The sequence below is a fragment of the Spermophilus citellus genome (genome assembly GCF_964194105.1).
Source record: "Spermophilus citellus genome assembly, chromosome: 2".
Classification (NCBI taxonomy): Eukaryota; Metazoa; Chordata; class Mammalia; order Rodentia; family Sciuridae; genus Spermophilus; species Spermophilus citellus.
Genome location: NC_138183.1, coordinates 825,686 through 850,050, shown reverse-complemented (window position 1 = coordinate 850,050; position 24,365 = coordinate 825,686). Strand labels below are relative to the sequence as shown.

Below are 24,365 nucleotides of genomic sequence, written 5' to 3'. Positions count from 1 at the left end.
ATGAGCACCATGCGCCTGCTGACACTCGCCCTGCTTTTCTCCTGCTCCTTCGCCCGCGCCGCCTGCGACCCCAAGATCGTCAACATCGGTGCGGTGTTGAGCACGCGCAAGCATGAGCAGATGTTCCGCGAGGCCGTGAACCAGGCCAACAAGCGGCACGGCTCCTGGAAGATCCAGCTCAACGCCACCTCGGTCACCCACAAGCCCAATGCCATCCAGATGGCCCTGTCGGTGTGTGAGGACCTCATCTCCAGCCAGGTGCCTGCCGCCTCCCTCCTTCCCGCTCTCCTGCCATCCTCTCAGTGGCCGGGTTCATTCCTTTTCCCCAACCCTTCCTTCCCCTTAAGAAAACGCGAGCAAGCCACTGGGCTTCTTCCAGGAGGCTTAGTTTCACTGGGAACCAAACACCAGGTTCTGCTGGCTTCCTCATCTTGGCTCCCAGACTGGTTACCTGCTACCTGGGCAGGTCCCCAGAAGGGCTCTGGGGCTCTGTGTGCAGACTTGTGGCCAATTTGGGTGGTTTGTTTCATGGTGTCAGTGTGGGGCCAGGCGCTCAGAGAGTTGGGCAGAGGTGTGCTGCAGGTGTCTGAACAGGTTGGGCCTGGGGCCATCTTTGTTTCTGCTCCTTGATTCTTTCCCTTTCTCCCTTCCCTTTGCCCCTGCCACAGGCCTGAAAGGGGAAGCATCCCAGGTGTGGGAGCAATGTGCTGGGGGGTGGGGTGGGGACTGCGAATGTGAGAGGCCGCGCTGGGCACAGCATGGGAGCTAGCACTGCGGGGGAGGATGCGGCTCCCCAGATTTTGCTGGAGCCGGCTCCTGGCAGTCGCCTGCAGAATTCCAATGAAGCCTGAGGATCACTGCAATGCAGCCCTTCCTGTGAGAGGCAGGCAGACTGGGCCAAGCACTGTTCACGTGCTCCCTGACAGAAGCACCAACCCATGGACACGCATGCTCACACATACACACACGCCACAGGAACACATACTCAGGCACCTCGGTGTTACACAATCAATCACACGTGCCTACTGGCACACATATGCACATCTGTGGACACACTGGCATGCCCAGGTGCACATACAAACATGTGTTTACATACATGGACAAATACAGACACATTAGGCACACAATATGTACATGACATGTGTGCTTACACCCCAGAAGTGCAGACATGTTGAGCATGTAAGGTACACATGTCCTGGCATGTGCTCATGAACTCCTGCACAGCCCCACAAAGCACATGTGCACCCCTGCCCATGCAAACATCCATCTGCTGCTCTGTTGGGCACCTCTGGGTGCTGACTGGAGATGAAGATGGGGGAGGGAGGACCAGTCTGAGAACCCCATGCAGAGGCCATGCCAGAGTGTTTCTGAGAAACCCCCCCATCTAGAGGTGTGGTGGTGCACACCAGTTATCCCTGTGACCCGGGAGGCTGAGGCAAGAGGAGTGTAAGTTCAAGGCCAGCCTCAGCAACTTAATGAGACATTGTCTCAAAAGAAGAAATAAAAAGGGATGGGGACGTAGCTCAGAGGCAGGACACCCTCACCTCAAAAGTCACCCCCCATGCTCTAGCCCAGGAGGCCAAGGTCAGGACTGGGTAAGGCACTTGTGGCCAGTGGCTTCTGTCACGTGTTCTACCTGGGATGATGATGTGGGTGGGTGCGGTCAGGGGTTCCAGGCAGGGCCCTTTGAGGGAATCCCGTCACTCTCTTGAAGCGTACCTTCCTGGGCCTGGGCCTGCTCAGCAGCCAGGGCCAGGAGAAGCTGTCATTCACAGAGCACCCGATGGGCCAGGCACTGTTAGCACAGCAGCCCCAGCCCAGTCATGTGGGCAGGTGCATGACACCCTGTCCCCATTCTGAGAAACTGGAGGACCTGTGTTCCAGAGCTCCAGGTAGTTGGGGATAGACATGGTCCCTTCAGATGTGACAGTGACACAGAGCCCTCGCATTCCTCCTGCCACCTGGGGAGGGGCTGAGGAGAGGGGGACATCTGCTCTAGGGGCCACTGACCTTGGATCTGCCCTCAGGGATGAGGTCAGCTTCAGTCAGGAATGGGCTTGTGTCATGCCACCCTATGCCCAGCCCCTGGGAACACTAGCAACAGGGCCCACAGTACTCAGTGGCAGCCCCTGGCTGAACTTCCCCACAGCCCCATACAAACTACAGGGCCACCTGCCTTGCTGGACCCTGAGCTCTAACCACTTCTGACCAGGGGGAGGCTCAGCGGCTGGTGTGGGTGTCCATGTCAGCATGATGCAGGACCAGCTGCTCCCCCAGGCCATCCAGTGCACCCCATGATCAGGGCGAGGACATGAGCAGACCCAGGGAAACCTGAGAATAGGCCTCCCCCACCCAGATCTCCTGGCATGCTCAGGGAAGCCCCTTGGGTCCCTCGTCAGCAGGGCCAGGGCCTGAGGGGCCAGCTGGGCAGGTCCTGGAGCTCCCTGCATGTGTCCCTTTGGCGCCTGGAGTATTGCTTGACCAGTCTCTATGGTAGGTTCATATGACCTACCAATGGTGAAGCCTCTTGGGTATCTGGGGTTATTTGCACATGAATAACACCACCTGCCAGGCCCAGACTCTGTAGGCCCCTGGTCCCCCATGGAGCTGACCTTCTCTCCTATGTCCACAGGTCTATGCCATCCTAGTTAGCCACCCACCTACTCCCAATGACCACTTCACTCCCACGCCTGTCTCCTACACAGCTGGCTTCTACCGCATCCCCGTCTTGGGGCTGACCACCCGCATGTCCATCTACTCAGACAAGGTAAGCCCAGGTGATTCTCTGGCCCCCATGTTCAGCCCTGCACGGTCCAGGGCCATTGGCTGCTGCCCCACACAGGATGGAACCAAGCACTGGGTCAGGGCAGGGCAGGGTGCTCCACTACCCTGGAGGAGCCTCCAGGCCACACACACACACTCACACCTGAACTCAGAGACGTCCACGCCTGCACCACACTCTGTCTCCTGTCACCTCCAAACGCTGTACTCACTCACTCGCTCAACTTGTGCACTGGGGTTTGTGCTCTGGCACCCCCACACACTGTCCACATTCACAAGCACCCCATACACCACAGGCACCTGGTCCTCCCACACACATGCTTGTGCACACAGGTATCCCTGCAGTCTTACGCATAGGCAGGTGGCCTACTGGGGTAAAAGGTGCCAACAGCACCCCCTCTGTGGAAGGAGAAAGCCCCATGGGCTGGAGAAGGGATGGGCCGGGAGGCTTCCTGGACAGAGAGACTGCAGGGGGCAGTGGGAGAGCTGTGGGGGGATGGGTGTCCAGGAGGAAGATCCACCTGGATAGAAGGGGGTCATTCAGGAGGGCTATGGTCACCAGCCTTGCTCACCACAGGGTGTGGGTGGGAAATGGTGTGGGGTGGACAGACCAGGTAGCTCATGGCAGAAGGCTCTGTGCCTTGGGGGTGGAGGCACCCCGTCTCAGCATCCTGGAGATTCTTCAGCCACAGGCCAGGGTCAGGTCTCCGTCCAATCTGGTGCAGCCCCAGGAAGGGCAGAGAGGCCTTCCAGCCATCTTTACAGGGTGCTGCAGCCCAGAGAGGCACAGGGACTGACCAGGCATGCAGCCCTGGTCGGCCAGGATTCTGGGAGGTCCCACCAGCTGGGAGGCTTTAAGGGCACCACAGCCTGCAACTCATCCCCCACAGGCACAGGGCCACCCACAGACACACCAGGGAGGCCACTCACCAGAGTATTGGTGCCCAGTCCAGAGGGCCGGGCTGGTTTCTGTAGCTGGACTTCCAGGCCTTCCTGTCCTCTCCAAATTCCTCCTGCCAAAGCCCACAGTTCTCAATCAAGTTGCCTTAAGGCAGAGAGCAACCCAGGCATGTCTGAAAGGACCCGGGTGGGTCTGCCTTCAGGAACAATGTCATGGAGACCTGAGCACCAGTCAGCATATGCTGCTGGGGACACCAAGCCTCCACCTCTCAGGTGAGGGGAAGGGTTCCCTGGGCCAGAGGAGGGTCATCCAGGAGGACCCCAGAGAGAGGGGGCCACACAGAGTCTGGAACAGCCACTCCTCCTGAGCTCTGAAGCCCTGCTCACTGAGGCAAACAAACTGCTCCTCACCCTGCCCACGACCACGAGAAGCAAGACCCTCATCCTGGAACCCTCTGCCCGTTGCCTCTTTCCCCTCCTTGGCAACAGTGCCTCACATGCAGAGAGAAATGGCCCCACCCCAAAAGACAACTGCAGCAATAAGAGGTCAGAAGGGACTCCACAGACAGGGGCAGCCAGGCGCCAACCAAGGGCTAGCTCCATGAGCCAAAGGTGGGGGCCAAACCTCACCGCCACAGCCTGGCCCCTCGTGGTCCCAACCACAACCAGCCTTGTGCCCAGCACATAAACCAGCAGAACCCCATTTACAATCTGCCTACACCATGTCACAAAGACAGGAAGCATGCTTGTACTTGAAAGCACTATTGCAGGCCACCACAAAGGAACCATGAACAAGGAGCCCAGAGCCTGAGAAGACCATGAGCTCAGCCTGGGCTGCAGGGACACAGAAGGGACAGTGCTCACGCGGACAGGCTCAGAGAGCTCCTGGCAGGTAGCGTACAACAGGTACAACATTGTACAACATAGTGTACAATGGAGTCAGGGCCTCTGGACTTGAAAGAGACATTAGTCCTGAGATTGAAGACTTCCTAATAAATAGTCATTGGAATTTGGCAGACTCCATGTGCAACCCAGTGGGGTCATGTTGATGCTCACATTAGCCAGAAGTTTATGAGCTGAGGTGTCCCTCAAGGGAGCAAGCTTCTGGGGAGGTGATGAGCTTCCCCCAGGAACAATTTCACAGACACCGGATCTGTCAGCCTGCTGCTCGGGACACCAACCTCCACTTCTCAGACCAAATGTGGGGAGGGGGGAGGAGAAATGTGAGGACAGTGGAGTAGGGACTATCCCTTGTCAGAAGGGTCACCCCAGTGCTGTGAGGGCAGACTGGGAGATGTGGGGTCCCTGGGTCAGAAGGGTCCCCCAGGCTGTGAGGGCAGACTGGGAGATGTGGGGTCCCTGGGTCAGAAGGGTCCCCCAGGCTGTGAGGGCAGACTGGGAGATGTGGGGTCCCTGGGTCAGAAGGGTCACCCAGGCTGTGAGGGCAGAGTGGGAGATGTGGGGTCCCCGTGTCAGTAGGGTCACCCCAGTGCTGTGAGGGCAGAGTGGGAGATGTGGGGTCCCTGGGTCAGAAGGGTCCCCCAGGCTGTGAGGGCAGACTGGGAGATGTGGGGTCCCCGTGTCAGAAGGGTCACCCCAGTGCTGTGAGGGCAGAGTGGGAGATGTGGGGTCCCTAGGTCAGAAGGGTCCCCCAGGCTGTGAGGGCAGACTGGGAGATGTGGGGTCCCTGGGTCAGAAGGGTCACCCAGGCTGTGAGGGCAGAGTGGGAGATGTGGGGTCCCCGTGTCAGTAGGGTCACCCCAGTGCTGTGAGGGCAGAGTGGGAGATGTGGGGTCCCTGGGTCAGAAGGGTCCCCCAGGCTGTGAGGGCAGACTGGGAGATGTGGGGTCCCCGTGTCAGAAGGGTCACCCCAGTGCTGTGAGGGCAGAGTGGGAGATGTGGGGTCCCTAGGTCAGAAGGGTCCCCCAGGCTGTGAGGGCAGAGTAGGAAATATGGGGTTCCCAGGTCAGGAGAGTCCCCCAGGGCTGTGAGTGCAGAGTGGGAGATGGGGAGTCCCCAGGTTAGCAGGGTCCCCCAGGCTGTGAGGGCAGAGTGGGAGAAGTGGGGTCCTGGGTCAGGAGGGTCCCCAGCCCTGTGAGGGCAGAGTAGGAGAAATAGGGTCCCCGGGTCAGGAGAGTCCTCCAGGCTGTGAGGGCAGAGTGGCAGACGTGGGGTCCCCAGTCAGGCAGGTCCCCAGTCTGAGAGGCAGAAGCTGGCAAACGTGGGGTCCCGAGCCAGGCGGGTCAGGTCAGGGCTGCGATGGCCTCAGCACCCTTTGCCACCCACAGAGCATCCACCTGAGCTTCCTGCGCACCGTGCCGCCCTACTCCCACCAGTCGAGCGTTTGGTTCGAGATGATGCGCGTCTACAGCTGGAACCACATCATCCTGCTGGTCAGCGATGACCACGAGGGCCGGGCTGCGCAGAAGCGCCTCGAGACGCTGCTGGAGGAGCGCGAATCCAAGGTGAGGCCCGGCCGCCGGCGGGGCGCCCCGGGCGCGCAGGAGCAGGCGGGCCGCGCCGTGTCTGTGGCTCCTTGTGAACACCTCTCTCTCCATCCTGCATGCTCAGCACCACCGCGTCTGGCGGCGCCCGCCCCGGCCTGTCCTCGGCTCATTTCACTTGCTTTTGCCATTAGTCGAAATCTCCTTCGTGTCAGTCCCTGCGGGGCGAGGGCTGGACCACCTGGAGCTCCGCAAACACCCCTGCCCCGCCCCTCCGCCGCCGCAGGCCCCTCGCCCCAGGAAAGTCGGCCAGCCTGCCCTCCCACCGTCCCGAGTCCCAACCTCCGCCCTGGGGCGGCTCACCAGGGTGGTGGTCACCCTGCCATGTCCCTTCCCAAAGAACCTGTCCCACTTCTTTTTTTTTTTTTTTTTTTTTAGAGAGATTTTTTAATATTTATTTTTTAGTTCTCGGCGGACACAACATCTTTGTTGGTATGCGGTGCTGAGGATCGAACCCGGGCCGCACGCATGCCAGGCGAGCGCGCTACCGCTTGAGCCACATCCCCAGCCCCCCACTTCTTTTTTAAAAAAACTTTATTTCTTTATTTTTTTTTAGTTGTAGTTGGACACAATACCTTTATTTTATTTACTTTTTATATGGTGCTGAGGATGGAACCCAGTGCCTCGCTCATGTAGGCAAGCGCTCTACCTCCGAGCCACCACCCCAGCCCCCCTATCGCACTTCTTGGTGGAATCCATTCCATGTCCTGACCTCGGGAAGCCTCCTCCCACCCACTCACTGCTGCCCTCACCAAAGCCCCACCCACCAACACCTGCCAGCCTACCCGCTGCCTGGGGCACTCCCCACCAGGACCACCCCCGCCCAGGGCTGGGCTCTGCATGCCTGTGGGACCAATCAGATCCTGACCCCAGAACACACTGACACTCCAGCCCAGCCCAGCCCAGCCCAGCCCTCCTTCTGTGAGAGGGCCAGAGAACAGAGCCAGGATTTCTGGGGGTCTAAGTGACCCCCTCTTGCCTTGCCACGCCTGTGGCCAGCCTGAGGAGGATCTGGTCGGGGGTCACCTCCACCCATTCCCAGAACCCTGGGCACTGAGCAGAGCCTGTGACTCTGGGATCAGGCAGGAGGGAGGAGGCCCAGGCTGGGAGTCCCAGGAGCCAGACGGGATGGGGCATGTTCTGTCTGTGAAGTCAGAGCTGGCCTCCCCACACTTAGTGCAACCTGGGCTCCCTCAGGCATCATTGCCCCCAGAGGAACTAGAGGGTCTGGGTGGGGGTGAGGCCAGAGGTAGAGCCAGAGGGTCCTGGGGGTCCTGTCACGGGGGACTGCTAAGTCTGGGAGGGAGGGCTGGCTACAGATTCAGAGGGCCCAACCGTGCCCATAGGCATCTCCCGCCCTGGCATGCCCACCCACAGCCACATAGGCTTCTCCATAATCACACACCTGTGTGCCCAGCCACCTGCCTGCATGTTCACAGGTACACCACAGTTCCCTGGAAAGATCCAAACTCCACCTGCCTCCACACACCTCCATGTGGTCGGGAAGGGCATGCTCACTTGGACACACAAGTGTGTCCTCTTCGTGTGCACTCTCCTTGGCACACACCAACTCACTCACACACATGTGCTCGGTCAGTCCTGGCCCTCCCCCTTCCCCATCCTCATCGAGGATTCCCATGCAGATGCCCATGGACACACGTCACCCCGCAAGGACACATGCACACATATCCCATATTGCTCACTCTTGGGTGCACAGGTAGGCTGTTGGGCTTGGGCACACCAGTTAGTGAAAAGAGAACACCTCAGCCTTCAGGGGCAGAAGGGAGGACAATGGGGGGGAGTGGGAGGGACACGGGGCAGTGCCCCAGGGGCTGCTTTTCCCTACTCAGGGTGGGTACTGCTGGGGCCACACAGCAGGTGCATGGCAGGGGTGGGGGCGGCAGGCGGGACCCAAAGAGTGGATGCGGACAGGGCCTCCCTTCCTCCTGAGAGTAACCATTCCAAGAGCACAGCTCCGTGGTAGGGAGCCTCTGTGGCAGGAGCCTCTGTGGCCCCCGGCCCCGTGCCCCTCCGTCCCCAGTTCCAGCCCGGCCCCAGCCCCGTCCCGGGCCTCGGTGTTTGCGAGCTCCAGGTACGTGCCCGTCTGCAGACGTGCCGAGGAGGTGGTGTGATTGCTTTAGCGCCGTCATTTTCAACCGTTTATAATCTTCTTCTGTGTCTGCATATTTTCTCTGTGCACATTATTCATCAGAGTAAAAAAAGGAACTATGAAAACCTCGACCAACTGTCCTATGACAACAAGCGCGGACCCAAGGTATATATGCATGGACGTGCACGCCACCCACCGACTAGCCAGCCCCGGCCTGCGGCTCCTGGCCACTAGGGCCGCTGTCTGGCCCTGCTGTGCCGAGCCGCAGGCCTGAGCAGTGAGGACAGCCAGGTCGTGAGGCAGCAGCAGGCAGGCAGGAGAGGGCAGGCGTGGGCAGCGTGGGTGCCCACGGCCCACCGCTGTGACCCTGGCCTGCATCCACGGCCGCAGGAGGAGCTGCTCTCTGGGAAGTGCATGCGAATCTCCAGGACCCCCAGGGTTTCCTCGAGGAACCCTGGGAGGGAGCCCACCCACCTGGCCTCTGCTGGGTTCCGGCTGCTCCTGCAGGGGCCTAAGGAATGAGGCCTGAGCTGAGAGGATCTCCCGCGGTTTTGGAAAAGTCGGCCCCATCTCCATTCCCGGGTGCATTCCAAAACTCTTTTTATTTCCTGTCCGCTGCACGTCTCTTCCTGAATCTTGGTCCACTTCAGCTTGCATGCTCAGTGCAAAAGTGAGGACAAGAGTGAGGTGGAGAGAGAGCTAGAGGAAGCAGAAGGAGAGCAAAGAGTGAGTGCAGGACGGTGAGCAGGCTGAAGAACGGACAGGAGGAGAGGCCAGGCCAGACCCCGAAGGAGGAAGGCAGGTGGACAGTACAGGTGGCAGACGCAGGCCACGGCAGCTCTAGCTCAGCTGCCTTGGGGTTCCTAGTGGCTTCGGCCCCCCCTCTCGCCACTGAGGTGGTATGTCCCCTGCCCCAGCTGCCTGCTAACACTCCTGCTCACATCGCAGGCAGAAAAGGTGCTGCAGTTCGACCCTGGGACCAAGAATGTGACAGCCCTGCTGCTGGAGGCTCGAGAGCTGGAGGCCCGGGTCATCATCCTCTCTGCCAGGTGAGGCTGGACTGCGCCCTCCCACATCACTCAGGGCTGTGCCTGGGCCGGAGCCCACCCTCACTCAGCCAGGGCTGGGCACCCATGGGCAAAGTGAGCTTCAGCCTCCAAAACACCTTCACAGAGGAAAACCCCTTCTCACCTCCCACACCTGGTGAGCTGGCCACTTCCATCTGCCCATCCCCTCCTGGCCCTCTCCCTCCATAGCCACATGTGCCTGCTGTCTCTGAACTGAACTTGAGGTGAGGGATGAAGACTCCACCCTTAGGAATCCCAAGACTCATGGAGGACACACATGCAAACACCTTGAGTGACATGCAGGAGGGCAGGTGAGCCCAAATGGCAAGGCCCACACAGGGAGAGGGCCGCCACTGCCAACTGAAGGATCAGAGCAGCTAGGACGAGAAACCAGGTAGGGAACTGTGAAAAACCGGCTGCACCTAGATAGGCCAGCCCCACACAGTGCCTCTGGAACAGTCCCTCAGGGGACCTGCCCTAGTTGCAGATGACTAGGTTCTCCTGGGAAGGGAAAGAATAGTCACAGGGGGCTGTGGCGGGGGCTCAGCGGTGGAGCGCTCACCTACCTAGTACACGTGTGGCCCTGGGTTCCATCCTCAGCACCACATACAAATAAATAAGTAAAAGTATTGCGTCCAACTACAACTACAAAATAAATATTTAATAATAATTAAAAAAAGAATAGGTCACCAGGGACAGGAAAGGAAGCCTGGGAAGGATGGCAGCCCTGTCATGGACAGCAGGGGCCCTGGTGGACCCACTCTGCTGTCCACCCCAACCTGAAAGCTCTGCTGGGAGTGGAGAAAAACAGCAGGTCCTCAGGCCCAGAGGAATGCACCCAACCTGCCGTCCTATGGCAGGGAAGGGCCAGCGACACCCAGTCACAGGACAAGGGTCTGTTTGCACATTTGGTCAACAAAATCTCTGGCACGATGCCCGCAGCACTCCACCCACTATCCACAGACAGGTGGGGCCAACTAGGGCTCCTCAGGCCATAAGGTAGGACTTACCCCTCCCCACACGGCAGGACTGGGGCCAGGGGTCCCACTCCCAGCGAGAAGGCAGAAGCTGGGGCTCATACTGCCCCCTGGCCTCTCCTGCTTCTGCAGAGCTGTGGCAAACAACAGTGACTCCCCACTGCACTCTGGATTTTACAGTGGCCAACCTAGACCTCGGAGTCAGGGTCACTTGCCTTTGCCTTGAATGCAACTATGGGCACCTATGGGCTAGGGTTTCCTGAGAAAGGATGAAAGTTGGGCCCAGGCAAGGGGGCAGAGCCGCAGAAACCCCTCTGAAGGAAAGTCCCACCCAAGGGAAGAACCCTTCCCCGCACAAGCTTTGCCCAGCCCAGGGAAGCCCTGCCGGACCCTCCTTCTTCTTTTCCCTCAGTACTGGGGATTGAATTCAGGGGCTGAATTAACACCATTGAGCTACATCCCCAGCCTTTTAAGGGGCTGGCTAAGTAGCCCAGACTAGCCTTGGACTCATGATCCTCCTGTGTCGACCTCCCCAGTACCTGAGATGACAGGTCTATGCCGCTATGTCCTGCTCAGACCCTGCTATTTTCTGATCCATTTGCTCTTCTTTTCCTCATTGCAGGATTCAAGGGAGGTTTGGTGGGTGTGATGGAACAGAAGGCTGGGTGGGCATGCCTGTGACCCCAGAGCTCAGGGGCCAAGGCCGGAGACCACAAGCTCCAGGCCAGCCTGAGCTAATTAGCAAGAACCAGTCTCAAAATAAAACAGAAAGGACTGAGATGAAGCTCAGTGGTAGAGTGTCCCCTGAGTTCAATCCTCTAGTTAGTGGACAGATTAGAGCAAGCTCAACTACCTGATCCATACCTTGTAACTGGGGTGACCAACAGGACCCAGACCAGAGAACCACATGTAACACTGATCCACGGAACCTCTTCATCTAGGTCACAGCAGAGGAATGGACACTTTCTCTGGGTTTTCTCTCTGGTAAATGGTCCCTGGTACCACCACTGCAGCCACAGGGAATTCCCTGTCTTGGGACACAGGCTGAGAGGGGCCTGTTGACAGATCCCAAGGTAAAAAACACTATGTTTTGTTAGACATAGCTCTAAGAGAAAGGCCAGACTAGGGAGGAGGACACTGTCATGCTAGACACACACACACACACACACACACGACCTTGTGCAAGCTGCACACTCACGCACAGACAATGCACCTCACACACACACCTGCATGTCATACACATCCATACACCTGCACATACAAGTGCCTACCCCTCACCACACGTGCACATGTGTGTACACATGTGCACATGCACCACACACATACCCCCACATGCCCCACATCACACATGCACACATGGACAGGCATGTGTACCACTACACACACCACACACACTTATACACAGGCACCCACAGAATCGCATGCCTACATCCATATGTACACCACACATACCCTCGCACACATACTCATGCATGTGTGCACACACCATGTTCACACCAGGCACTGCATACACATACACGCCATGCTCTACACCTGTGCACACGCAGCACACCTATCAACCACACACACACCTACGGCCTTCTTATAGAACCCAGGCAAGGCCCCTGGCCTGTCAGGGATGGCAAGGACCCTTCTGCTCACACTCTGGGCCCTTGGGACAGAAAAGTCAAAGTCCCACAGCAGAGGATCATTGACCCACCCAGCAGCACCAAGCTCAGGAACACAGGAAGGCAGGGCCCAGGCAGCAGCAAGCACAGGCATTCTTGACCCTGGCACCATTGTGTGTGTGTGTGTGTGGTGCTGGGGTGGAACCCCGGATCTTGGGCATGCTAGGAAGGTGCTCTTCCGCTGAGTTGCAACCCAGCCACCAGTCACACTTTGGCTCCTCCTTCATGAGGGTTGTTGAGAGCAACACAGTATTGAGACCCCATTTGTGCCAGTCTTAAATTCTCGTCAGTTTTCTGTAGGATGTAGAGAAATCACTTCCCAAACTTTTCACTCTCATCAGCGCTTTCCTGAAATTCCCCTACTGGAGTCAGCTGTTTCATAATGTAGTCTGACGAGGTTTTGATGGATTGATAAGGCTTATCACTCTCCAAGTGGCACATCACAGGTCTGGATCTTCCCCAGCCTGCATGGTGCTGGGCTCCTCTGATCTGTGTGCTGGCTGCCCCGCTTCCTGCCACATGTTCTTGCCTGGATCTCTGTGAGGTGCTGCTTGCAACATCAACCCAGCGCTGCCATTTAGAGCAAAGACTGAGGGCCTGTGTTTGTTAGCTAATCCTTGAGAAAATTGAGGGCAGGCCCTTCAGAGGACTGAGGATCCCCCCGCTGGCTGAGAATCAGCCATTGTGAAGCCAGCCCAACCCACAGGCAATCCACCCAACCTTGCTGTATCTGCACCGTGCTGTAAAAAAGCAAAGTGTCCCTTGAAGTCCAGGCCCTACTGGGATTGGCTCAGACCCTGCAGGGAAGAGTCTGACAAGTGGAGGGTTGCAGGAGGCCCCCAGTGGGCCCAAATCCTTGTCATGTCCAGGGAGGCCTATCTCCAGGGGAGGGGGTCTTCTCCTTCACTGTGCACAGGAATTAACTCTGAGGATATCCCAAGAGCTCAAGACCACATGTCCCTGCAAGGTGGGGCCTGCCTGGCCACCCTGACCTGGGTGGAAGGGGGACACAGCTGCTGTGCAGACCCCAGAAGTGAGAGCTGGCCCTCCTCTGCCTGGCAGCCTCTGTGGGATGCTTAGGGCAGCTTCCCTGGGGGCTGGTTCCTACCAGCGTTCAACTCAGGGAACCCCAGTCCTCTCACTTGCACATTTGAACAGGAAGAATCCGAGGAGGGGTTTGGCTTGTCCAGAAGGTCACAGGTCATGAGATCTGGGGTGGACAGTCCAGGCACAGACCTCACTCTCCCATTTACTGCCCCTGTATCCCTCAGCATCCTCCTGACAGAGGGGGTGTGCGCCTGTCCAGTAGAGGTGTGGTGAAAAGAGGCCTACAAAGGCCTCAGAGTGCCTGGGGAGCAGGAGTGCACAGTGATCCCTCACAACCTGGGCCACCCAACCCAGGGCCAGCACCCGGCCAGTCCTGTAAGCAGGTGTCCAATCCCATCCCTGCCCCAAAGGCAGGTTGCCAGTGACCGGCCTGGGAGGCTCCTGCGCAGGGGTCTCCCAGCCTGGCTCTGGGTGGGGCAGGCCCAGGCTCTGAGATGCAGAATCCAAGCAGAGAGGTTTGGGTGAGAGGGCCAGAGTCCTGGCCCGTCAGCCCCGTCTGCCCCACAGTGAGGACGACGCTGCCACCGTCTACCGCGCGGCTGCGATGCTGAACATGACGGGCTCAGGGTACGTGTGGCTGGTGGGGGAGCGCGAGATCTCAGGGAACGCCCTGCGCTATGCGCCCGACGGTGAGTGCCTGGCCTCTGGGGCGGGGCAGCGGCCCCCCGCAGGCTCTAAGCCCGACCTCCCGCAGGCATCATCGGGCTGCAGCTCATCAATGGCAAGAACGAGTCAGCCCACATCAGTGACGCGGTGGGCGTGGTGGCCCAGGCGGTGCATGAGCTGCTGGAGAAGGAGAACATCACCGACCCCCCGCGGGGCTGCGTGGGCAACACCAACATCTGGAAGACCGGGCCGCTCTTCAAGAGGTGGGCGGAGCAGCGGCCCACTCCTCAGGGGAGGCCGGGGTCCACTGCTGTCCCCACTGCTGTCCCCACCTTCCCACAACACGGTCTTCACTGCCATGGCTACTGCCCTCCTGCCCAACAAGGCCACCCATAGCTGGGCTGTCTCTGGAGTTGTGATTGTCTCTGTGGCTCCGCCCTCCCTGTCCTAGGGCAGCCACCCGGAGACTCCCTGGGGCCTCCCACCTTGGCTGGTAGCCCTTGGGAAGCAGCTCTGGCTACAAGTGGGGACTGGGAGTTTCTAAGGACCCAGGAGGTCAGAAAGGAACCCAAGGACACAGAGAGCCAGAGACCCAAGGGAGTGACTGTACACCAGGCCAGGAGCACACACACACCAGCCCCCACACAGGCACACACGTACACACAGACTCTTCACATGACACGTGTGTCACAAGTACACTCATGGGTGTGCACCCCACATGGGGCCCACGTGTGCACACAGATTCATCCATTCACTTGTATGTCCCAATAAGTACGACACACGGGCACACACACAGATGGAACTGACTGCCTGGTGGTCAGAGCTGATGCCAGGCTCTGTCAGCCTCCCCACCTTGCTGGCAAATGGGCCTGGTGTCCTGGGCTTCTGCCTCCTCTGTAAAACCAGGATGGCTGCTATGAGGACCAAATGTCCCAACCCACAAAAAGCCCACCCAGGGTCTGGCATCTAGGAGCCACTCAGCTGTCACTAGCTGTGCTGTCCATCTGGTGAGGGCAGACACATGATGTCCATTATTCAGCATGAGGGTCTGTGCTCTGCTGATCTTTCCTTTCATGGGACTGGGGCAGAAGGAATGGCTTGGGCAGCTCAGGAGGCCAGGGAGAAAGAATACTGCTGTTAGGTCTGAACCACGCTGCCTTCCCAGGGTGCTGATGTCTTCCAAGTATGCAGACGGAGTGACTGGCCGTGTAGAATTCAATGAGGACGGGGACCGGAAGTTTGCCAACTACAGCATCATGAATCTGCAGAACCGCAAGCTGGTGCAAGTGGGCATCTACAATGGCACCCACGTAGGTGGGGGTCATGAGGGGGTGGGGGCTGGGGCCTTAGGGTCCTGGGGCCAAGACCCCTGCGTGGCCACCCTCCATCTCATACTCCCACCCCCAGGTCATCCCTAATGACAGGAAGATCATCTGGCCAGGTGGAGAGACTGAGAAGCCTCGAGGGTACCAGATGTCTACCAGACTAAAGGTGGGGCCCTGCCAACCTGCCCCAGCATCCCCACCCAGGATATCCCATCCAACCCCCTCAGGCCTGGAAGAAAGGGCAGTCAGGTCAGCTTAAGGAAGTGGACACGGGGCCCGCCCACTCCTGGCTGCCTCTCCACATGCCTGGCACAACAGGAGGCAAAGAACAGGCCAAGGGAGTAGGGAAAGCCCCCATTCAACAGGCTCTCTCCTGACCCATCCTGACCCAGTCCCAGTTAAGCCTGGGGAACAACTGATGGGGACAGAGGGACAACTGGGAGGTCACTCTCTAGTCAACGCAGACCTTGGCTCAGTACTCACTGACCTAGTCCTGCCTGGCCCTTCACACGGCCTCCCTGTGCTCCAGCTGGCTTCTCCCCCCGGCTCTGGGAGCACCCTCCTCTGGCTGACTTTCTCCCTCAGAGCATTGTTTCCTTGGCCTGTCTGTAGGCCCCTTTGGGCTCTCCCATGGCTCCTTTCTCCTCGCAGGTGCTGTTCCATCCCTATGCTGAGCCACACCAGCTCCTCTGGTGCCATAGGCCACCAGAGACAGAAACTTGAGTGCAATGTGCACAACTAATCTTCTCCTAGTGTCCCCAGGTTGTCAAATGTCTCTTAGTACTGTCTGATCTCTGTGCCCACCTCTGCAGCCTGGAGATAGCCCCATGACCTCACTCTGGACCCCTTTGCTATGACAGAGTGGGAGGCACCACTGTGGCATCTTCCTGCAGCCAGGCACTCAGCACTGCAAAGTCCAAAGTATCACTCAAAGCACTGAAGGAAGCAGCTGCAGTGGACCATGCCTATAATCCCAGGCACTAGGGAGGCTGAGGCAGGAGGATCACAAGTTTGAGGCCAGCCTGAGCAACTCAGCAGGATGAAACATAAAAGGGACTGGGGATGTAGTTCAGTGGCAGAACACCCCCGAATTCAATCCCAAATTCCGCAAAAAAAAAAAAAAAAAAATGCCAACTGTCAGAAGGCTGCATCTAGGCTGTGAAGTGCAGTGGGTATCTACAACTTTGTTTCCCGTACTTATATAACAAAAAAACAAAAAAAAAAAAAAAGAAAAAAAAAACTTAAAAGTAAATAAGTGTATGTCAAGCTCACACTTCAAAGGCTCACAATTCTCCCCTGCCAGGGAAAAAACCTAACCATGCCTGCAATGGAGGTGAGGCTGGGCCCTCCCACCTCCCCCAGCTTCCCAGGCAAGACCTCAGCTGAGGGTACCGCTCCCACCCAACACCATGTATCCCACCCTTGCCATCCAGTCCTGCCTGATCCACCTGCCCCTCTGCCCACTTTGCAGGCTCAACTCCAAAATCACCTCCCCCCAGAGTCCTGGTCAGCCAACCCCCTACCTGTATCTATCCCCCCATCCCTAGAGTGAGGGCCCTGAAGGACAGAGAGGCGAGAACAAAGCTGAGACCAGGTTGATAAGGACCTGGCAGAACACAGCAGCACCAGAGAGAGGCAGGGGTAGAAGACGGGGGTCAGCCCGAGGGCTGTGGGCCATAGGCTGTGGGCCTCCAGCGGGCAGCGACCAGGAGAGGCAGGGGACAGCTTAAGGAGAGAGAGACAGGCCCTGCGGGTCTCTTCACGGTCTTCATGGCACAGTGAGGGTGGGGTGGGCTCAGAGGAACGGGAAATGTCTCCTTCCCGAGAGGCCCAGAAAGGTACCCAGTACCTGGGGAAAGGGAAGGGTGTTTGAGGAGATGCTCGTCAGGCAGGAGGTCTGGGAGTCTGAGCCAGGTGTGGCTGGGAGGCAAACCTCGTGGGAAGGCTCCAGGCAGGGCCCGCCCCCGGTGATGGTAGACCGGGACTGGGAGCGGTGCCTAGGGGGCTGTGCGCTGAGAGGGCAATGCCAGGTGGCACGGAGGGCCGGTGGTCCAGGCTGGGCCTTGTCTTCCCCCAGATCGTGACCATCCACCAGGAGCCCTTCGTGTATGTGAAGCCTACACTGAGCGATGGGACGTGCAAGGAGGAGTTCACAGTCAACGGAGACCCAGTCAAGAAGGTGATCTGCACTGGGCCCAACGACACGTCTCCAGGCAGCCGTGAGTGCTGGGCTCGGTGGGGGAGGGGCAGGACTCGGGACAGCCACCGGGACCTGCGGTGACCACCCCTCAAACCCCCAGCACGCCACACGGTGCCTCAGTGCTGCTACGGCTTCTGCATTGACCTGCTCATTAAACTGGCACGGACCATGAACTTCACCTATGAGGTGCACCTGGTGGCAGACGGCAAGTTCGGCACACAGGAACGGGTATGGCGAACGGCGTGGGCAGTGGGGGCGGAGCCTGAAGCGGGATTGGGCGGAGCCTTCACAGGCGTGGCCTTAGGCGGGGGTGGGACCTGGAGTGGGAGGGGCCGCAGGCTGCGGCCCCTCTGGAACAGAAGCACCCTCCCGCCCCAGTCTCCCCCGACTCCCCCCCATCCCCTGTGATGTGCTAGGCTGATCCAGGGTCGGGGCGCCTGGCGCAGAAGCTGTGCCAACCACATCGGCTCTGTCTCCCACAGGTGAACAACAGCAACAAGAAGGAGTGGAATGGGATGATGGGCGAGCTGCTCAGCGGGCAGGCGGACATGATTGTGGCACCGCTGACCATCAACAATGAGCGTGCACAATACATCGAGTTTTCCAAGCCCTTCAAGTACCAGGGCCTGACCATTCTGGTCAAAAAGGTGGGCAGGGGCTGGGTGGTGGTGGAAGGGCACTGGAAGTCCAGGCAGCACTGACCACCTGTCCACCTGCAGGAGATACCCCGTAGCACACTGGACTCCTTCATGCAGCCCTTTCAGAGCACACTGTGGCTCCTGGTGGGGCTGTCAGTGCACGTGGTAGCTGTGATGCTCTATCTGCTGGACCGCTTCAGGTGAGAGCAACACGATGGGCCTGGACATCCCCATCTTTGGGGCAGACTGAACTGAACAGGGGAGGGGCAGGGCTGCCTCTCCGCCTTCTCTCCCGCCTGCCCTTTGTGCCCTGCAGCCCTTTTGGCCGGTTCAAGGTGAACAGCGAGGAGGAGGAGGAGGATGCTCTGACCCTGTCTTCTGCCATGTGGTTCTCCTGGGGCGTGCTGCTCAACTCCGGCATCGGGGAAGGTGAGGTTGTGCGTGGTCCCTGTCTGCTCCATCCCTGCCTCCAGGAGCTGACCCAAACCTCTACCTCCAGGTGCCCCCAGAAGTTTCTCTGCACGCATCCTGGGCATGGTGTGGGCTGGCTTTGCCATGATCATTGTGGCCTCCTACACTGCCAACCTGGCGGCTTTCCTGGTCCTGGACCGACCGGAGGAGCGTATCACAGGCATCAACGACCCTCGGGTGAGGCCCAGTCAGGCTGGGGAGAGCCATGGGAGGCTGAAGGGGAGGGATTCTGCCTCGGGTGGGGGTCTGGGGAGCAGCCATGAGCCCACCCTCTGCCGTGCAGCTCAGGAACCCCTCGGACAAGTTCATCTATGCTACTGTGAAGCAGAGCTCGGTGGACATCTACTTCCGGCGGCAGGTGGAGCTGAGCACCATGTATCGGCACATGGAGAAACATAACTATGAGAGTGCAGCCGAGGCCATCCAGGCCGTGCGGGACAAGTGAGCGGCCTGACGGGGAGGCCACCCTGGTGGGCAGGGCAGTGAGGGGAGAGGCACAGGGGGTGTCCACTCATAGAGTTAAAATGATCAAGGAGAGTGTCCAGTTGCCAAGGCGAGGGCGTGCAAGCAGGGCAGGGGGAGCACACACGTGGGGACTCCAGTGACCCTGCTTCTGCCAACAGCAAACTCCATGCCTTCATCTGGGACTCAGCGGTGCTGGAGTTCGAGGCTTCGCAGAAGTGTGACCTGGTGACCACTGGCGAGCTGTTCTTCCGCTCTGGCTTCGGCATCGGCATGCGCAAGGACAGCCCCTGGAAGCAGAATGTCTCCCTGTCTATTCTCAAGTGAGTTTGCCCTTGCGCCTGCGGCTTATCTCCCTTCTGGATCAGGAGCTTCCCCCACGGAGTAGGACCCCCTCCCCAGTGCCCAATCGCTGGGAGGCAGCTCACTGGCCCTGCTGACCTGGGGGCCAGGAACTGCTACACCACACCCCCCACCACAGTCCTGGACCAATCCCGCCGCCCGTTCCCAGGACGCATCCCCACCCCACCCCGCCCTGGCTCACAACCTGCTGGTATGCCAGGTCCCATGAGAATGGCTTCATGGAAGACCTGGACAAGACTTGGGTTCGGTACCAGGAATGCGACTCACGCAGCAATGCCCCTGCAACACTCACTTTTGAGAACATGGCAGGTGGGCATTTCATTTTCCTCCAGGGCTGCTCCAACACTGGGGAACGCCATGGGATGTGGCCTCTCCACCAGCAACTGAGGCTCGGATTCCTGCCCACAGGGGTCTTCATGCTGGTGGCTGGAGGCATCGTGGCTGGGATCTTCCTGATTTTCATTGAGATCGCCTACAAACGGCACAAGGATGCCCGAAGAAAGCAGATGCAGCTGGCCTTCGCCGCAGTGAACGTGTGGAGGAAGAACCTGCAGGTAGGGCGGCCACCCTCCGAGGCCTGGCGTCCAGGGCTCGGCCTGGCCACGGCCCTCCTCCATCCCTGCAGGCTGTGGCACTGGCTCTGGCTCCAGTGGGCAGGACTGGAGCTAGGAGCCATGGCCAGGGGCAGTGGTGAGTGCTCCCAGGGCACAGGGGCAGCACTGGCAGGGGGCTGCCTGCAGATGGCCACATACTGCCAAGCTGGCTGAGGGAGGCCATGCACCCTACTCCAAGCCTCTGCCTGACCCCTCTGTCTCCAGTCGCCTGCCAGCACCCATTCCCTAGGAAGGCAAGCAGGCAGGGTAAGACGGGCCACCTGTGTTAGCACGTGAGTTCCAGGTGCATTGGGCCTCCGGTGCCCAAGCCCCCTCCACACACTTAAGGGACCCCCTTTCCTGCTGTGTCCTTCTGCTCCGTGACTGCAACCTGAATGGGGCTGGTCCACTCCTGCCTGGTGTCCCAGGCTGAATTCAGGGAACCTGCTGACAATAGGGGCAAGGCTGCATGTGGGACGGCCCGCCACGGCCCACCTGAGACGGGGCTTGGGACTGGGTGGGCCAGGGGTCCGTGTAGGTCTGAGCCTGGTGGCCCTGGCTGCTATGCTCACTCATCTCTTCTCTTTCTCTGGGTGCCTTCTGGAGCTGTCCTGGGGTGACGCTGGCATTGAGGGCTGTGGGGTGGGGCTGCTGGAGCCCCACACCTCTCATCTATCCCATTCTTGCTCTTGGCCCCACAGGTCCCCTGGGGACCTAGCCACTGCTCTTGCTGGCAGGCACAGGGCCATGCTGGCCATCAGACACAAGGCCAACATCCTGGGAGCTGCCTCTGTCTATCACTCCATCTCGACACCTGCCTTGGGCACTTGGCCCCTTCCTCAATCTTGATGTGTGCCCCTTGGGGTCTGCAGCTTCTGCACAGAAGGGCTGGTGTGGCCTGAGCAGCTCCTCTAGTCCTCAGGACGCCTGTAAGCCAGGGCCGCCCGGGACCCAGGGAGCCAGGCGGACCGCCCAGGAAGAAAGCCAGCTGGGACCCTCAAGCCCAGCCCCACACAAGCAAGTTCTGGCCCGAGACCTCGGGCAGGAGAAGAGGCCACCCTCGAAAGTCCAGCCATTGTTTGTCTGTCCAGCACAGAGAGGCAGGCAGGAGTGAGGGCCCAAGTGGCCAGCCAGGCCGGGCAGCGGCCCCCGAGGAGCAGGCGAGGGCAGGTGTGGCCACCACCCTTAGCCATCTAATCACTTATACATATTCATTTTAGGATAGAAAGAGTGGTAGAGCAGAGCCTGACCCTAAAAAGAAAGCCACATTTAGGGCTATCACCTCCACCCTGGCATCCAGCTTCAAGAGACGTAGGTCCTCCAAAGACACGGTAAGGGGGAGAGCACCCCAGTCCCACGTCGCCAACTCCTCCCTCGCCCCCTGTCTGTCTCCCTCTCCTTCACCATCCCACCCTTGCTCCCACCGCCAGCCCCGGGCCGTCTGTGCCTCTGCCCCCGTCAGCCCCGTACCCCAAGTCAGCCCTCTGCCCCCACGTGGGCACTGTCCTTCGGGACTCCTCAGGTCTCTCCCTGCCCTCGCTGTCCTCAGCTTTCCCCATGTGTCTCCACGTTAGTCTGCCCACCCCTCTGCCCATGCCATGACCCACACACCATCCTGAAGCCGTCTCATGTTGTTGGTCAGTCAGTCAGCCTCACCACCCCGGCTGCGCCCAGCCGAGAGCCCAGAGCATCATGTCCCAGGTTTCCCTGCCAGGAGGCCACACCACTTCTTTGTGACATCCCTGTTTCTATCGCCTCCCTCAGAGGGCCCTGCCACCCTCACTCCTGCCCTGCAGGGCTCTGGAGGGGGTGGCTGTGATGTCCCCAGACACCTGTCTCACCTGTCTCACCAGAGCCATGCCTGTCGCACCCTCCATGTGGTCTCTGTGTGGGCCGGGGCTGGGGGCCGGGCCTGGGCCAAGCTGGGTGGATGGCTGGGGGCCGGTGTTGGAACTGGCCCCAGCCCAGGGGACTGTCAGGTGGGGAATGGGGCGGGACCAGAGGGTGGCTCCGCCCCTGAGCTGAACAGGACACTGCTGGTGAGGCCGCAGCCCCCAGAGGGTCTGAGAGCAGGTAGGGGTAGCCCCGCAGCCCTGACCTACAGAGCCCAGGATGATACTGAGGTTCCCAGATGGAGACTCCGGAAGGGGACGCTGATAGGCACCTCTGTTCTGACCCCCAGGAATCTCACAGGGCCACTGTCAGAACCAGGCCTTCTGCCTTTTGAACCAAAACTCCTGTCTCCTGCCTTGGGCAGCTTGTCATTGCACTGGAAATGCACTCAGAAAGAAAAAGGCCCACAGCCAGGTGTGGTGGAGCACACCTGTAATCCGAGTGACTCGGGAGTCTGAAGCAGGAGGATCACAAGTTTGAGGCCAACCTCAGCAATTTATGGAGGCCCTAGGCAACTTAGTTTAATAAAAAAAATCAAAGTACAAGGGCTGGGGATGTAGCTCAGCAGTAAAGCACCTCTGGGTTCAAGTTGCAGTACAAAGAAAAGAAAAAGGTCCCCAAAGGGACCTTGCCTTACTAGAGGTACCCTATCCCAGGGAGCCCAGAGGGTCAGCATTACCCTGCAGCCCAGGGGCCAATTTGACCTCCAGTTCACAGGAAGGCCCTCTTACCCATGGGCAGCATCACCCAAAGGGGTTTTATACCCTGGGGAGGAATTGGGATTTTCAGCTCCTACCCCTTATACAGGAAGTGGGGCAGACCTCCAGGACACAGATAGGACTTGGCCCAGAGCAGCCGAAGTCCCAGGGCCAAGTCACCAGGATGCCCCAAGAAGGCGTGTGACGACTGGCTGCTCAGTTCCCTGAGGCAGGAGCTGGGCACAGAGAGGACACATGCATAGTGAGGGTCCCAGGGCTGTGAGCAACTGGAAGTTCCAGCCACTGGTGGAAGCACAGCCCTCAGGGCTGTGTAGGCCAGGGAATGTGGGCAGGACCTATGCTTTAAGATCTGAGCCAGGGTCCCCACTAGGGGGTGCTGTGAAGTGGGAGGGAGAGGATTGTGGGTAGGGGTAATCAGGGAGCAGGATGTCTGCTGCAGACAGGAGAAACAGCACTTCTTGGGCAAGATGGCCAAAGGGGGGGACACAGAAGTCATGCAGGTGATGGGCCACTTTCAGAGGGTGGCACGGAGTCCCAGCGCCAACGCCTGGAGCTGGCCCAAATACAGCTCAAAGCCCTGCATGGTACCTTTCTGGGGACACACTCCTAGTGGAATCCTTGCCTGATCCTGGGCACCAGGGACTGCCCTCTGGGGCCAGCCCTGGGGCCAGGTGGCATCTGGGGCTGGTCCCCTCCTGCAGTGTTGACTATGGGGCACTGCCACTGGGATCTGGGCGGGGTCGGGCAGCCCAGCTCCCACCCTGTCTCTGGAGCTGGGCGCCTGTTCAGAGGGAGGCCTGGGTGGGGGCTCCTGTGGGTGGGTGGGGTCGGTCCAGCTGCTGAGATCCTCTGCCCCTGTCCTGTGGCCGTCGGGGCCAGAGTGGCACTGGGCGCTCAGGGCTGGGATCCCTGGCGGCCAGGGGCCGGCGGGTATTGATTGTTGGTTCTTATTTATAGAGCACCGGGGGTGGACGCGGCGCTTTGCAAAACCAAAAAGACACAGTGCTGCCGCGACGCGCTATTGAGAGGGAGGAGGGCCAGCTGCAGCTGTGTTCCCGTCATAGGGAGAGCTGAGACGCCCCGCCCGCCCTCCTCTGCCCCTCCCCCGCAGACAGACAGACGCGGGACAGCGGCCGGCCACGCAGAGCCCCGGAACACGACGGGGTCGGGGGAGGAGCACCCCCAGCCTCCCCCAGGCCGCGCCTGCCCGCCCGCCGGTCGGCCGGCTGGCCGGTCTACCCTGTCCCGGCCCCGCGCGTGTCCCCGGCATCAGGGCTAACGGCCGCCTTGTCTGTGTATTTCTATTTTGCAGCAGTACCATCCCACTGATATCACGGGCCCGCTCAACCTCTCAGATCCCTCGGTCAGCACCGTGGTGTGAGGCCCCCGGAGGCGCCCACCTGCCCAGTTAGCCCGGCCAAGGACACTGATGAGTCCTGCTGCTCGGGAAGGCCTGAGGGAAGCCCACCCGCCCCAGAGACTGCCCACCCTGGGCCTCCCGTCCGTCCGCCCGCCCTGCTGCCTGGCGGGCAGCCCCTGCTGGATCAAGGTGCGGACTGGAGCGGCTGAGGACAGGCCGAGCTGAGCCGGCTGGGCAGGGCCACAGGGCGCTCCGGCAGAGGCAGGGATCTGCCCTGGGGGCTCTGAGCATTGAGGCGAGGGGCCTAAGTGGCCCCAGGCAGAGGGGCTTGGGGCAGAGATGGCAGCCCCATCCTTACCCCCAGTCACCACCCTAAGCCACAGGGGGGCCCATGGCCCCAGCTGGCTGAGTCTCCCCTCCTCCAGCTTCTGCTCTCTGCAGCCTAACTCCACCCTTCTCCTCTTTTTTGCTGCACCTCCCCCCACACCCCTCCCCCCTACCCCGACCCCATTCGCTGGGCTGGCCCTGCCCTTCCCCACAATTATCCCTGACTCCCCAGCTGGCAGCGTCACCCAGGGGCTTTTGGGGCACCCCGCTGCCTCGGGCCTCCTTCAGACTCAGG

At 59.7% G+C, this 24,365-nt stretch overlaps 1 protein-coding gene across 8 annotated transcripts; it reads left to right on the top strand.

Annotated features, from left to right (window-relative positions):
- Positions 1 to 24,365, top strand: GRIN1 (glutamate ionotropic receptor NMDA type subunit 1; the record flags this gene model as incomplete). 8 transcript variants are annotated; one of them, XM_081269924.1, is made up of 21 exons in its annotated part: positions 1 to 258; positions 2,633 to 2,767; positions 5,970 to 6,146; positions 8,398 to 8,460; positions 9,244 to 9,344; positions 13,621 to 13,742; positions 13,808 to 13,982; positions 14,885 to 15,029; positions 15,127 to 15,210; positions 17,122 to 17,263; positions 17,345 to 17,472; positions 17,727 to 17,891; positions 17,964 to 18,082; positions 18,199 to 18,311; positions 18,382 to 18,530; positions 18,637 to 18,794; positions 18,977 to 19,138; positions 19,378 to 19,487; positions 19,587 to 19,732; positions 20,992 to 21,102; positions 23,696 to 24,365. In XM_081269924.1, 21 exons carry the CDS (start codon positions 1 to 3, stop codon positions 23,762 to 23,764), a joined length of 2,832 nt encoding a protein of 943 aa, XP_081126050.1. In that variant the 3' UTR covers positions 23,765 to 24,365. The 8 variants fall into 8 exon arrangements, with proteins under 8 accessions (XP_081126050.1, XP_081126048.1, XP_081126052.1 ...); XM_081269922.1 differs by having other exon boundaries at positions 23,341 to 24,365; XM_081269926.1 differs by lacking the exon at positions 8,398 to 8,460.